This window comes from Molothrus ater, chromosome 8, assembly GCF_012460135.2.
Source record: "Molothrus ater isolate BHLD 08-10-18 breed brown headed cowbird chromosome 8, BPBGC_Mater_1.1, whole genome shotgun sequence".
Classification (NCBI taxonomy): Eukaryota; Metazoa; Chordata; class Aves; order Passeriformes; family Icteridae; genus Molothrus; species Molothrus ater.
The window spans coordinates 15,754,587-15,769,056 of record NC_050485.2 but is presented as its reverse complement, the minus strand read 5'-3'; the positions used below and the strand labels follow the sequence as shown (position 1 = coordinate 15,769,056).

Genomic DNA, 14,470 nt, shown 5'->3' with positions numbered 1-14,470 from the left:
TGAAAGCATTCCATCAGCAATGTTACTAGTTAAAATCTCTAAGACCCAGATAAGTAAATTAAAAAACAGAGGATAAAATGACTAGACTGAGGAATAGGATACTTCATGAGCCGCTGGTCCCACTAGGAGTTTTTGGCTTGAGATTCATGTGTTTATATGAGAGAAATTAATTTCTTAGATATTATTCTGTTGACTATATGGGGGAGAAATTGTTTTCTTACTGTCCTTTTACTCCCTCTATGAAAGGTTGCTAAGGGAATAGTTCTCAGTAAGGTCAAGCAGCAGAAACCCTGCTGTGTGTTTTAATGCAGCCAAACAACACTTGAAATTAATGCCTCTTGGTTCTTTCTACCTTTAAGGACTGGCTGTTAGTGCTTTCCAGTATTCTTACTGCATACATGAATATGTAATAGGCAGAAGAGAGAAAATGGACAGGCACAACAGGGTCAGAATGAAGGAACTTCACAAAAGTTGTGTTAGTGCAGACAGCTTCTTCCTGATAAGGCAAAATTTTCAGATTATAAAAAGCACTCCAAACCCACAAACCTGAACCCTTTTTCAAACACAGCAATCAAGCCCCCAAATTATAAGTAAATGTAAGCTATTAGGAAAAACATAAAAGAAAGCCTTTCAACATAGTTTTCATTTCAGATATTTATTGCCTGAAAGTTGTGTAAATGAAAGAAAACCTGGCACATTAGCATATCATTATTATCTGCCTTTGAAATTATTACAGATCTACATATGATATAAAATGAGTATCTCAAAATGTTCTATACTACTTAGCAATCTCACTTCCATTTCCTTGACAAGATTCCTAATATGAAAAGAGCTGCACTAAGGATCAGCATCAGCTGCTCCCGTTCCTCAGTGAAGAGTGAAATGGAAAGGATCCTCAGGATGACACCGAGGATTTCGACCTCAGAGCCAACACAGTTCTGTGTAAGGAAGTCTCATATGTGCCCTGTGCATAAAACACGTCATTCCTCACTCTCAAACCTGACCACTTTCAACAGGTTTCCAAATGGAAAGAAGCCACAGCATTTCCATGTGTAAGAAAAATCACTGCAAGTACTATGACATCAATATAAAGGAAGTGCCAAAATGTGAAACTGAACATGTAAACCATTTTTCAAAATCATCAACTCAAATAACTGAAAATTATGGAAAAATCTCTTGCCAAGAAAAAAAAAAAAGAGCTCCGTGGATCAATTTTATTCTAGCAGGTCACTTTCAGAAAAACACACACATTTGCAGGGTAAAAAAAAAAAGTTAAATTTCCTACAATTAAAAGACTCACAGCAGCATGATTCCAACAATCTAAGTAATATTTTTTTTTCTGAGAGGCAAGTTGAAAAAAACACCTCTAAGCACAAGATGACAGAGACAAATAAAGACACAGCAGGAATTCCCCTCAGAGGAAATTTATTATGAATAAAAGTATGAGAAACATTTTGATTTTTGCCTAAAAAAAGACTTTGGCTGCTCTGAAATAACAAAAAGTCAAATCTGAAGTAACTGTTTCAGCTACAGTCTTGGTGTGCTGTAGTCTTACAGTCGGGCACTATCATAGCTGTATAACTTGGCTTTGAGGCTTTGTTTTGTTTTCCTTCCAGTAAACAACTGTGGTAAGCCACAAACAGTTTTAATAAACATGACATCCCCTCTATTCAAAGAACGTGCAGCTTTAACTACTTTCACTGTATGGCTCAACCTCAGCATGATAAATCACATCAAAATATTAAATTCATCTCATTCAGCAAGTATAAAGATGTAATTCAAAATGTAATACTTAGATAGTCAATCCCCTAATCATCTGTAGCTGGAAGACTCTGAACACAGAAAGGCTCAAGGCATATTCCCTGCTGGACACATTACAGTAAGTCCAGCAATTAAATTATTTGTACAGAGTATATGGGCAAGCATGTATATGCATACATCCAGATTCTATTTCACAGTTCAGGATCCTGTTCTTGAGCCATTATTTTAACTATATCAGGCTGAGGAGGTTTTGTGTACTCATTTCACTTTTACAGATCCTCCTCCACGTTAATGACTGAGAACAGCTGCCACAGACAAACAAAGTACTCAGAAAATTATTTTCTCTAAAAAATAATAAATAAGCAAAACACAAAGAAAATCTTTAACCCTGAAACATGCTCCCTAACATTTATATGAACACTGCTTATACATTTATATGAACACTGCTTATTTCTGCTCTTTTGGGATAATTTCTAGTATACTAGTTAATGAGTAGCATATTTTCCATAATGAAATCCCAGAATAAGAAACCCAACTGCAGCTCCTTGGTAAATGAGCAAGATCAGCAGCAGGATCAGTGGGAAAGACCATTACATACTGAAAAAGAACTGTAGCCTAACCTGCAGCTAATTTTCTATATGAGACCCTCAAAATAGATGGGTCACCCACACCTTATGTGGAAATAATAGTATTAGCAAGTCTGCAATTAGAAGAAAGAAGAAATGCACTTAACTTGCTCTGCAGATGGAGGAAGTAAAAAAAAACAAAAAACAACCAAATAAAAAAAAAAAAACCTCTTTCAAACTAAGTAAGTCTTTTAACTGCAAAGCATGAAAATAATAAGGCATACCCTGTCATCCTACAGCAAGCAGGGACTGAAATGCCTCTTGTGGCCTCCTCTCCACCCCCAGACTCCACCAAGCTGGGGCAGGACCAGGTGCTCCAATCAGGTCCCATCTACACTGCAGGTACACTTCTTTTCCACAGAAAGCCTCTTGCTCCCTGGGGATGCTCAGCTGTGACACGTCCTTGCTCCCCTGAGTGCCTGCAGCACCGGTGTGTGACACTGTGTCACACCAAGCTCTGGGCAGCCCAGCCCCAGCAAGAACTGACAGGGGCCTCTGCAAAGGCAAAGCACGTGGCTGGGGTGGGACTAACCCTGGTACAGCCTGCAAAAACACCCAAACTACACCAGGGGCATGCTGCAGCGGGACTGCCTCCCAGAAGTACCAAATATTCTGCACCCACAGTTGAACTGTGACCAGAACAGAACAGCTGTTGGCTACCAAGTAACAAACAGCAAGAAGGATGAACCAACAAAACAAAAGGGGATATAGATATTGACCCATAGATTGTAGCCTTCCTTCATCCTCAGCACCAAAGGGACTCCCTCATGGGCAATCAACTCCTTCCCTTCCTTACTGCACATCCCTGCTTTCAACATATCAAAAGCACAAGAATATCAGGAGATGGCCATTTTAATTTGCTGTTTTCATTAGCTCTGAAAACACTCTTGTTCATATTACACCAAGACACACAAATGTGGAGCATAAAAACACAAGCACAATGAGATGACAGTGTCACAGATGTCTTCACTGTGGCAGTTCTTAACAAGTCGAGGTCTGACCTCAGAGGGCCCAAGGAGGTAAAACTGTTAAACCCATTCACCCCACTGAGCAACAGCTTTTAAATGCAGAGAAACAGCAGAAAAAAACATGTCATTGCACAGCAAGGCCTCTCTGACCACAGGTGGGAACCTCTACCTATGCTTTCTGGTTGGCTTTTAAAAGCTGTTGAAAGTTGGTATTAAACTGAGGAAAAAGGTATGTAACAGTATTTGCTTTCCAGAGAGTTAGGAGTGCACCTGTCAAAACTTCCAAACAAGACCTTACACCCCAATGAAGAGTCTGAAATCTGTGTTCAAGCATGGAAGAAGAGTAGATAAAGGTAAAAAGTTACTTGACAGTGAAAGACTCAAGAGAAAACACTGGAGAAAAACTGACAGTACATCGATATAAACCAATCCTTTGCAATTCTGGCAGATGAGATTTTTTTCTAATGCTTTACTTTAAAAATCTAGGTACAGCCTATAGGTCCTACCTATGCACCCAATTCCCCAAGCCAGAGCAATCAAATCGATAAAGTTTTCGGGTTTGGGGTTATTTTTTTTTTAATTAAAAAAATTAAATAATGATAATAATAAAAAACCCTATTAATTTGTACATGCAGTATTTCACAAATACATGTAAATAGCAATGGAGCTGCTGAGTCTGGTTCTCCAGATCTGTATTTCATCTTATTTGATCAGCTTACACCTTCTCAACAAATAAAACTGTAGAAAGCAACTGTGGTTGTAACATTAAATATATGTGCTGAGACAAGAGAGATCAAGAGCCATGTGCTGATCTATTCTCCCTGAGATCCAGTGACGTGATGTGTGGGAATGGCTCAAAGCTGTGTCACAGAAGCTTTCAACTGGACATGAGGAAACATTTCCTTACTGCAAGGGTGGTCAGACACTGGAACAGCCTTTCCAGAGAGGTGCTTGATGCCACAAGCCTGTCAGTGGTTGAGGCATTTGGACATTGCTCTTAACAACACACTTGAACTTTTGGTCTGCCTTGAATTATTCAGGCATCTAGACTAGATATTGTTGTAGGTCATTTCCAATAGTCTATTCTGTCTATTCTATTTTATGTCAAGTACATATCATTACCAAGTGCTACAGACTATGATAACAGATCACAGTCGCTCAATGGCATACAGCACAGACACCCAAAAACTCAGCAGCTCTGAGTTGCTCTGAAACCACAGCAGTGTGTATGGGACTGACAATAAATCCATTTATGGAACACCATTCTTGCTCTCAAATCACATTCCGATTTTCCAAATTTGTTCTGGTTTCCAGAACTGACAGCATTTTAACAACAACAAGCACACATACAAGGCCTCTCAAATTAGAAACAATTCATTTGAAATTGCTAAGCAGAGAGAACAGCAAGTTTCAGCTCCAGGAAAGCTCCATAGATGTGTAAGCATCATCAACTGAGAAAAAGGGGTTTAAAGTTTTGCAGTTTCCGACTAACAAGCTCCTTTGGATCCCTTCTCCTAAGGGTGCTACAAATGGCAAGTATTAGCTTTCTCATGTCCCAGTTTTGACCTACAGCTAACTATGAAAACAACAATGCTTTGAAAACAACATTTTAAAAACTTAGTTTGGGTCAGTTTTGTTTGGGTTTTTTTAGTTTAAACATGCCATCACATTTTCAAGCCCATCCACAAACCTGTTTGCCACCCATACGTCATGCACGCAGTCCCTTCTGAGTGCCAGTGACAGGCTCAGAAATCTCAATTTGAACAGAAAGCTTAAAAAGTAGCTTTGAGCTTATCTGAATCCTTGAATCACAAAAAGGTTACTACAGCACTAGTTTAAATACAGGCCGCAAAAAAACAAGCTCACACTGCAATCACTTAACTGAAACTGAGCACATAACGCTTTTGGAAGCAAGAATCTAGTTTAACTTTACATTTGTGGTTTGAGCTTATTTCTCTAAATCACATGAAAAGAACAATGATTCCCCATGTATATTTCCTCCCATAATAGTCAGTGAAAAACAATTTTTCCCTCAAGTAATTGCCACATACATAAAAGCAATATTCTACCAAATGCAATGACTGCTTGCAAGGGCAGACAAAACAGGCCTATTTTATGCATACACCAGGGTCCGTTCATTCTTGACTGTGTCATCCCCTGCCACTGGAGTTCCTTGCACCCATTTGCTGCACTTTGTTTATAGAATGAGCTTGATGGGACCAAAACAATCTCATTACTCGTCGTCACAACAGGATCTTGTTTATGCAATATACATTGAAATGAAAGACAAAGAAGGAAACAAAATTTATACTTTTTATTAATTGCAGTTCTCTGATACCTGACACAACCGTTAGCATGAGTGTCCACCAAGTCTTTGAAGAAAAAGTATCTCTGAATTTTATTTACCAATTTCAGTCACCAGAGACTATAACTATAGCTCCCTTATCTCACTATAGCAAAGTCCCTAGAGTTTTTTTTATTTTTCCCCAAAATCTAGCAATACGTCTCTGCACATCCAGCACTGAAAACTACTCTGAATGAAAAGCAAGGTATCTTTTGTTTGGCTTTCAGTTCTGTGAATGCATTGCTCCTCTAAGAAAACCCTGCTGGTACTACTCTTCTGTGCTTCCTACTCATGCAGATGTTCTCTAACTGCACAGTAAATGCCAGGACAAACATATGCTAGAACTATCTCTGTCAGTAATTGAAGTTTCATCATTGTGTAATAGACGTTGTTATGTGGAATGACAACTTTCTGTAATTCTACCAGTACAATATCATTGAAATGAAGGTCTCTCTTTAAAGTTCTCTTTTAAAAGGACTTAAGGATAATTTACAATGTCATCTTACAGGACTGTGCAAAAGACACTGCAAATAAAAACAGAATTTGATTGGTTTCCTTGCGTGAACTATACTGGTGGTGATAGACAATGGTCTATTTTTATTCCAAATTGGTTTTCACTTGTAAAAAAAGTTCCATCCCTGTGAAGCTAAGGCTTGCAACATTGATTTCCATGCCACTGCTTGGAAAGATGCTGCAGAAGAATAATGTGGATGTCAGGGTGTTTTATGTAGTGGCAGCAAGATTCTGTGAGCAGTCTGGGCAGTGGATTTGCTCCAGGTTGTTCTGACTACTACATGCCGTATTTTGCCAAAAATGAGCAGGACATCCAAACAGTGAGATACAATGAGATTTTGAATAATCAGAACAACATCAAGTAACACTGGTCAATGAGACGCAGTAAGAACAGACCAGCAACTTGTACACCCCATGGATTATTCTGCCCACATGGATGACAATTTCAAAGGTAGGAAATTAAATCTTAAATTAAAAAAAAAAAAAGACCTGTCCTGAACCAACAAAGCAAGCCAGGAAATTGAGCAGAGTCAGACATTTTTCTTAGGCCTCCCATTGTGGCAAGCTTTTACTTGCATAAAGGATCATTCCACAATACTCCCAAAAGAAAACACCTTGATATGCCTTAAGGAAGCAACGATAGAGAACAAGTTCTTTTTGGAATAGTGAAGAATCATCAACCACTTAATTCTCCAGCATGCTATCAGTTCATCAAAGAGCAATTCAAACTGCAATGGGCAGTCAAAGAGCATCTTGGAAGGGGCAGTAGAAAACATCTTTATTTACATACATTCAGGTAGCACAAAGTACCTGTAACAAAATGGCTGAAAATCTGACCAGGCCCTTTTCTGTGGATGCAGCATGAAAATTCAACAGAGATAATTTATTTTCATCATAGTCTTCATAAATGCAACCCCAACCTTCGAGGTTAGCAAATAACTCAATTTTTAAAAAGTATTACTAGACCAAGAAGAATCCTCCATGAGGTCATGCTTTCCTGCTTTTAACAAAACTGAGCAAAGGGACCCCATCCACCAGACTGCCAGCTCAGATCGCCAGGCATTCAAAATGGTTTCATACAGTTTTACTTCTGAGAAGAGACATTGTTGAAAGCTATTGTTCAGCCAGCCAACTACTGTCACTTCCATGAATATGAATAAGCTCCAATATAGGACACTGAGTTTTTGCAAATGTAAGAAGATCCAATTGTTCAGTTATTCTTTGCCAATAAATCAACCCACCAGTATTTAGAGATTTTTGGTTTCCTCTGGTATTTGAATATGTGGGTGGAGTTTTGCTTTCAAGTCCCCTTCTTCCCATTTTAATAAAGATTTTTTTTCATAGCACCTTGCTAAGTTTTCAGAGCAGCTGAAGGAATCTTACTGTCAATGGGATGAGGCCCTTGGAAAGAGATATATTGCTGTTTTTCCAGATAATATTAACTAGCACCTACTCTGAGAAGAGCGAGCAGAAGAAATTGCTCAGAGTTCATGAAAATTAACAGTTCGTATAATTTTGTAGCCATAATTTACATGTACACAACTTAGACATAAATACATATGGATTAATGCAAATCTTCATACCGGGAAAGATTCGCTGTGCTCTGTAAAACTAAGGGTAAGGCTGGTGATGAATCATTTTTTAAATATTCTAGTCTGGGTATATAAATAGCTTTCTGTTTCTAGAATAATTACTACTGAAAAATACAGCTTCTTAAATAACCTAGGCCATAATTAACCTTCGCTTCATTAAATCACAAATAATATCTTTTTAAAGTCTTATTTGTAAAGGCAAGCTGATTAATTTAAACGTTTCCCTTTTGCCAAAAAGAAAAAAAAAATTAAATCTCATTGGAATGATTTACCAACGGAGCTACTTTTCAGATCTTGCAAACTCTGGGAAGGCTTTCATCCGGCTCCCTCACCCCTGCCCGGCCCCCCGAGGGAGCTCCACGCTCACGCTGCCGCCCCGGCCCTGCCTCCCTGGATGCTCGGGGAGAGATGCCGGTGAGTGCCCGCACCTTCCGCGGCCGCTCCGGCCGGAGACAGACCCCCTGCCCAGCCCCTCGGTGCCGCATCACCTCCTCCTCCCTGCGGGCGGGACCCTTCCCGTGCCCTGTCCCAACGCGTGGCCCTGCTGGCAGCACGGGGACAGCGGTGCGACGTGGCCCTGCCTGCCCTCGGCAGTGGGGGAGCCAGGATTGCTGTGGAGCCCCCCATGCCCTGCGCTGCCCTGCCCTGTCCGGCCGTCCCTGCGCAGCGCGGCTGCCGCCCCAGACCGGGCACCCTGCGCGCACGGCCGGACCCGCCTGGGCTGGGCACGGCGCCGCCGCCGCACCGCGCCGTCCCTCCCCTTTCCTTGTAAGACAGCGCCAACCCCCGACCGAAGAAAAGTTTCCAGCCGAGCGCCAGGACAGGTCCGGGCTGTCACCGGCGGCCCCTCCCCGCCGATGGGACGGGACGATCCTCCCTCAGCCCCGTCCCGTCCGCGTACCCGACCCCCCGCGCCGTGGGTGCCGACCGAGGCGCTCACCTTCCTGCACCGCATGGAAGGGGTTGTTGGCCTCTATGAGCTTGATGGAGTAAGTGATTTTCTCGCTCTGGAGGATGTCGTCATTGAGGTTCAGATCCGACACCGCCTGCTTGAACACTTCGTCGTCCTTGGCAGCATTGCCTTCGAAAATGGCACCTGAGGGGAGGAAGGCGGCAGAGGGTGAGGAGGGCTTGGCCAGGACCCCCACTCCCCTCTGGGCAGTGCAGGGCTTAAGCCGGCTCGCACGGACCGGGTGGGGCCGGGCCACACACGTGGGCGGCCTCGTCCCGGGCACGGGGCAGCGCAGCATTCCTCCCGGTCGCTTCTGCTCCACCGGCAATTACGGAGCCCTGAACCAGAGGCACGGAGGGGTGATGGACTTGCTTCGCCAGTGACGGGAAAGGGAGCAGGCTTGGAAACTCCACCAACTTTTTGCTCGCTGCTCGCCTGTCCCTGGGATGCTTTTCCCTTTCGGGCCGCGGTTTTATTGAGGCTTAGAAGCACACACGAACGTGAAGCCGGGATTTGTGTCCAGTAACCTGGAAGCTTTAATTTCACTGTCCTGTTTATGCAGTTAACGTGAAAACATCTGGCGATGTGTGTTACATAAAATCCCTCTCCGCGGAGCGTGTGTGTGCCCACGCCAGGCTTAGTGCCCTGCTCTACGCGGCGCTGGGAGATCTTTAGAGCAGGCAACAAAACAAGCAAAAAACATTAGTCCCCAGCCTGGAAAAGTCCTGCTGATTCACACCGTGCGTGCCTGTGGCTTGAGCCTCCGTGCACTGCCCGTGTGCATCCCAGCTCCGCACACAGCAGCTCCCCGCACCTGCCCAGCACTCAGTTAGCAAACAGCACTCCGGCTGAAGTTCGTGCGGGGAGAAGCCGAGGTGACACGGTCCAGGCGCAAGAGAAGCGGGGCTGAGAGAGAGATCCGCGGAGGCTCCTTCACCCACCCTTCTACCCCGGCCCTGCCGCCTCCCTTCCTCCCCGCGGCGCTGGCCCCGGTGCCGGGGGGGGATCTGCCCTGCCCTAGGGACTGCACCTGGGCCGGAGTCCCCCGCTGCGGTCAGGGCTGACCCCGTCTCCTTAATGGCTCCGCAATGCTGTCTGCCTTGGCTGCGCCCCCAGGCTCCGGAGGCGAGCGGCGACGACCGGAGCCTCCTTCCCACCGGCCCCGGAGCCGTCCGTGCCGGGAAACTTGTTACAGGGCTGCTCCCCTTCTCGCCTTTCTTGCCCCGGGTCCACACGGGACTTTCTTCCCGTATCCGTGGAGCCTCTCCTCGCCAGGATGGCTCCTACCCCGGCCCCCTCCTTTTTCTGATCTCCCATTCTCCCCGAAAGGCTGGTGGGAATTACTGCTTTTCATTTCCCGGACATACTCCCGTTTCCTCCTCTATCATCCTCTACAAGTGATTCTCTCCCCCCTCTCCGCCCCTAAACATCCTCATTTTCGTTCCTGCTGGTACCTTTCAACACCAGCCAAAAGGTGACTGCAGAGCCTCGATTTTGCTTGCTAGGCTTCCCGCGGACATCACCGTGCCTTGCTCCCAGAAGCCATAAAAGTTCATATCAGCCTTTCCTTTGCCTCTTATTCATCCCTCTCTTCCTCCCACTGATCCAGCCTTCTTGCTGCCCAGGGGTTTTAATGAGATCTTATTCAAACCACAACAGTTGCGCGCATAGACACACACACACACGCACACACTCACACAGAGCCGCTGCAAAGCTCGCCTTCCTAACCCTTTCCCAGCCAAGTTCCCCCCTCCGCCCCCTGCATCCCGCCTTGGCTGACACCTGCTACGGCAGGGGATGGAAACCAGGGGATTATCTCCCCAAAAGTTTTCCCTGTGAGCACGTTCAGATTATGCCTCTCTCCTGGTCGGGTGATGGGGGCGGTTGTTTGTTTTCGGTGGCGAGGAGGCGGGGGGTGGGGGGGGAAGAAAGCCTTTCCACGCAAACAGGTCCAAGCACAGACTCCCCAGCCACATGGGAGACCGCAGCGGCGGCCCCGGCGGGTCCCCTGCCCGGCGCACAGGCGGCATTTCGGCCCTAACTTTACAACCGCGGGCAGAATACAGCTGCCTTCCTCGCATCCGTCCTCCTGTCTCTCCGCGAAGTTGGGTTCCACCGCTGCCCGTGACATTATCGCGGCTAAACGAGACGCTTCCTTTATATATTTATTTATCTACCGCGTCCCTCTCCAACCCCCCCCCGCTCCCTCTCTTACCAATGTGGATGATGGAGTCCGCCCGCACTGAAACGCACTGAAATATCCAGGGGAAAAGCCAGAGCATCAACACTTCCATTTCCAGCCTCTCGCACAGCACATCAGCCCGGGTTTGGTGGAGAGACGGGGGAAAGAAAAAAAAAAGGCGCAAGGGCAGGTGGACCAAGGCAGCGGGCGCGGGGGGGAGATGCCCAGACACCCCCCTCTTAGAAAAAAAATCCCAAAATCCCCCAGCACTCCAAGAATTATCCAAGATTGAGGGAAACGGGTGATGAGGAGGAAAAAAAAAAAAACCCAAAAAAAAAAAAAACCGGGGCTAGAAAATCACGGAGGTAGATCCCGGGTTGGCAGGCGGCGCGGCGGAGCCTCCAGCGCTCGGTGTGTGCCGGGGCGCCGGCAGACCGCGAACTGCGGAGCGGCCCCCCCGCCGCCGCCGCCCGCCCCCCGCGCCACGTGACTGCGGAGCCTCGGCGCTCGGTGCCGCCGGGGCACGGCGCGGCGGGCGGGCAGCGGGGCGCACGGGCCGCGCCGGGCGAGCGCGCAGCGCTGCGGGGAGCGCCCGGCCGGGCAGCTGCCCGCGATGGAAGAGATTTACAGAGAGCCTGAATTACATACATATATACACATATATATATATCTTTATCTATAATGTATGTCACCCGAGGAAAGGGGTAGGGAAAGGATGCTCCAAGCGCAGGGATGCGAGGCGGGTGGGCAGCTCCCGGTTGCCGGGCGCAGGCTGTTCCGCGGGGCCGCAGCCGCTGCCCGGAGCGTGGCCAGCGCTGCGTGGCCTCCCGCAGCCCCCGCCCGGCCCGGCACCGCGGGACGCCCCCGCAGGTAAGGGCGCGGGGCTGCGCCCGCTGCCGCTCCTCCAACTTCAGCGACGGGGGGCGGCGCGGAGGCACCGCGCCGAAGCGGGAGTAGGAGGGAATGCCCCTTCCTCCTTCCACACGCTCGAGCCCGGGACACGATCCGTGTTTGAGGAGAGAAATGGAAATGCAAGGGTTTTATATCCCCGTGCTGGGGACAAGGTGGTGGGGAAGAAAAGTGGTACAGCAGAACCTTTTTTTGGTTTTTTTTTGTTCTAGCTTTCAATGAAATCTAATTCATAAATTGGACATGCTCAGGCTCAGAAGACTAATTCATCCCCTAAAACAAACGCATCAGTGATTGCAGGCACACAAACGTGACAAGCGTCTCAATATACCGAGGATCCAGAGAAAACAAATTCATTCAGGAGCCCCGAAACGTAATTAAAACTACTGCCAAGAAAATGAGTTGAGAGCAGCATGTTACCAAGATTATTAAGTTGCTGCGGGGCTGAGGCACGGACCGCTGTAGTGATACATACAGATAATGTCAGTCTTTGGATAACGGGAGGAAGAGCGATTCCTGGAGGTCGCCGTCTTCGAAGCGCAAGCCTGGTAACAGCGCGCCGTGGCCGCATCCTGCTCCCGAGATGGCACCGGCGAGCCGGGGGCTCGGCGGGGAAGGAGCGGCCCCCGCCGCCTGCTGAGCCCCGGCAGAGCGGCCGCAAAGGGGCCGGCGGCTCCCGTACCCCTGGCACTGGCTACAGCATCCCTGTCATGTGTGTTCAGCACACTTTTTCAAACCCTCACCTGTACTAATAAATGCTCCTGATGCTGAGCAGCGCTTGCTTGCAGGAGCGATCGCTGCAATGTGTTTATTCAATGTAGAAAGCATTTTTTTCATGCAGAGCACGGCAAGAACTGCTCAACACTAAGGAGTAGAAAATATGGATAAGGGGGCTGGGAAGACAGAAGGGAGGGGGAACACACAGTATAGATGGAGCAGAGTGAAAGGGAAGGAAGCTGAAATGGAAATGATATGAACAGGAATCCCTGTTGATCCACATGCATCAACAGCCTCCTATTCAGCGGTAGTTACAAACACAGCATTCGAACAGGGAAGAGCAGGGGGTAAATAAAACAAGATATGCTTTTTAAAAATAAATCATTTGTTAACTACTCTTACTTACAGTCCTTGTCTTAAATATGCAATTTCACACTGATCAATGCAGAATGATGTATACTATACTCTGCATTTCACGTAATAAAAACACTTAATCCAGATAATTGGCTTCTGGGACAGAGATCAATAGAAATGTTCCTTATTTGACTACGTTAGCAAGTCAAAATTAATTCTAATTTACATTTGCTTCAAATCAATATGCACTTAGTGACTTACACAGGCTCTTTAAAAAGTTAAGCACCTATATTGACCAGAGTCATATATATGTCAGTAACAAGTACATGTGTGGGAATTAGAGAGGGGGAAAGTGTTACTGCAGAACCAAGTCTCTGACTTTCATAGAGGAAAGGAGGCTAAATTTATTTGTGTGTGAGAAGTGCTTTGGCATCCTAGCCTAAAACCTGTAGAAATATGCAGCTATTAATCCCACGATTTATGCAGGCACCCAAACACCAGTTGCCCTCCACGCACCTGGGAGCAGGCTTGCCTCCTACTTTAGTTTGTACAGCAAGGTCTTGACCTCAGCTGGGATGCCTCTGGGTGCTATTTTAGTGATAGAAAAATAGTAATATAAAATATTAAATCTCTAAACCCAGTAAATTGGACAAGTTACAAAATTTCTTGTGAAATCCAAGAGCAAATGCTCTGAATGCAGAAAAGGATCCAGTCCCAGCCAAGGGGGGGGGGGGGGGGAGAGGGGAAAAGACAAGAGACCAGAATACAGTAAAGTATACCAACTGAAATAGGCCCCAAAACCAGAGAGAAGGCTACAGTCAGAAGTCAAAAACAAACCAGAAAAATGCACAGAATAAGTCTCAAATACTATAAAATCTGATATGTAACATGCAAAGTACAATGAGACCTAAAAGTATCCACCACAGCAAAGAGAATTGCAGCTTCAGTTTGGAATTTTCATCTCTGCAAGATGAAAAGCTGCCACATCAAAACTTTATTGTGTTTGGTTTTAATTCAGGTTGCATTGCCTTTATTGCCTTTTCTTTCATATTATCTGCGGGTTTTTTTCTCCTCTCCAAGTTGTTTTTTTTTTCTAAACAAAAAAATCCCAACAACTTTGGCCTGGATTATGTTTTTCATAACAATTACTTCTCCTATGATTTCTCCTCCTTCCAAACAAGCTCTCAATGCTATATTTCTAAGCCCAATACAAATGAGAGCACTCCTTTCAACCCTGCCATTCCTCGTTTGCAACTGGGGGAGCGCTGACACTTTGCAGTGGGTGTACCTTGTTTAGGTGCAGCAGTCAGCACTAAAAGGCCAATCCCTTTGCAAACATTTTGCATATTAAGAGTATTCCAAGCTGCTGTGATATTCCATTATTATTGTGTAGGGGATAACTCATGACACATTATTCCACAAGGTGCCACTGGATTTACAGAAGAATGACATCTCAACAGAAATATGTGAGGTATAAACCCAACTCAAGCGACAGCCACATAGTCACAGTTCTACTCTGCGGCAACAAATGCAACTCTGTGCACATCTCAGA

The 14,470-nt window shown here is 45.9% G+C and overlaps 1 protein-coding gene across 1 annotated transcript in view; it reads right to left on the bottom strand.

Annotated features, from left to right (window-relative positions):
• GRID1 (glutamate ionotropic receptor delta type subunit 1) overlaps positions 1–11,255 on the bottom strand; it is a 485,687-nt gene extending 474,432 nt beyond the window's left edge. The window contains exons 1-2 of the mRNA XM_036385574.1: positions 10,972–11,255; positions 8,745–8,900 (exon numbers count right to left, since the gene is read on the bottom strand). Of these exons, the coding sequence (XP_036241467.1) occupies positions 8,745–8,900; positions 10,972–11,050 (235 nt within the window). The 5' untranslated portion in view covers positions 11,051–11,255. The remainder of the gene's footprint in view (positions 1–8,744; positions 8,901–10,971) is intronic.
• Between the last annotated feature and the right edge of the window lie 3,215 nt (positions 11,256–14,470).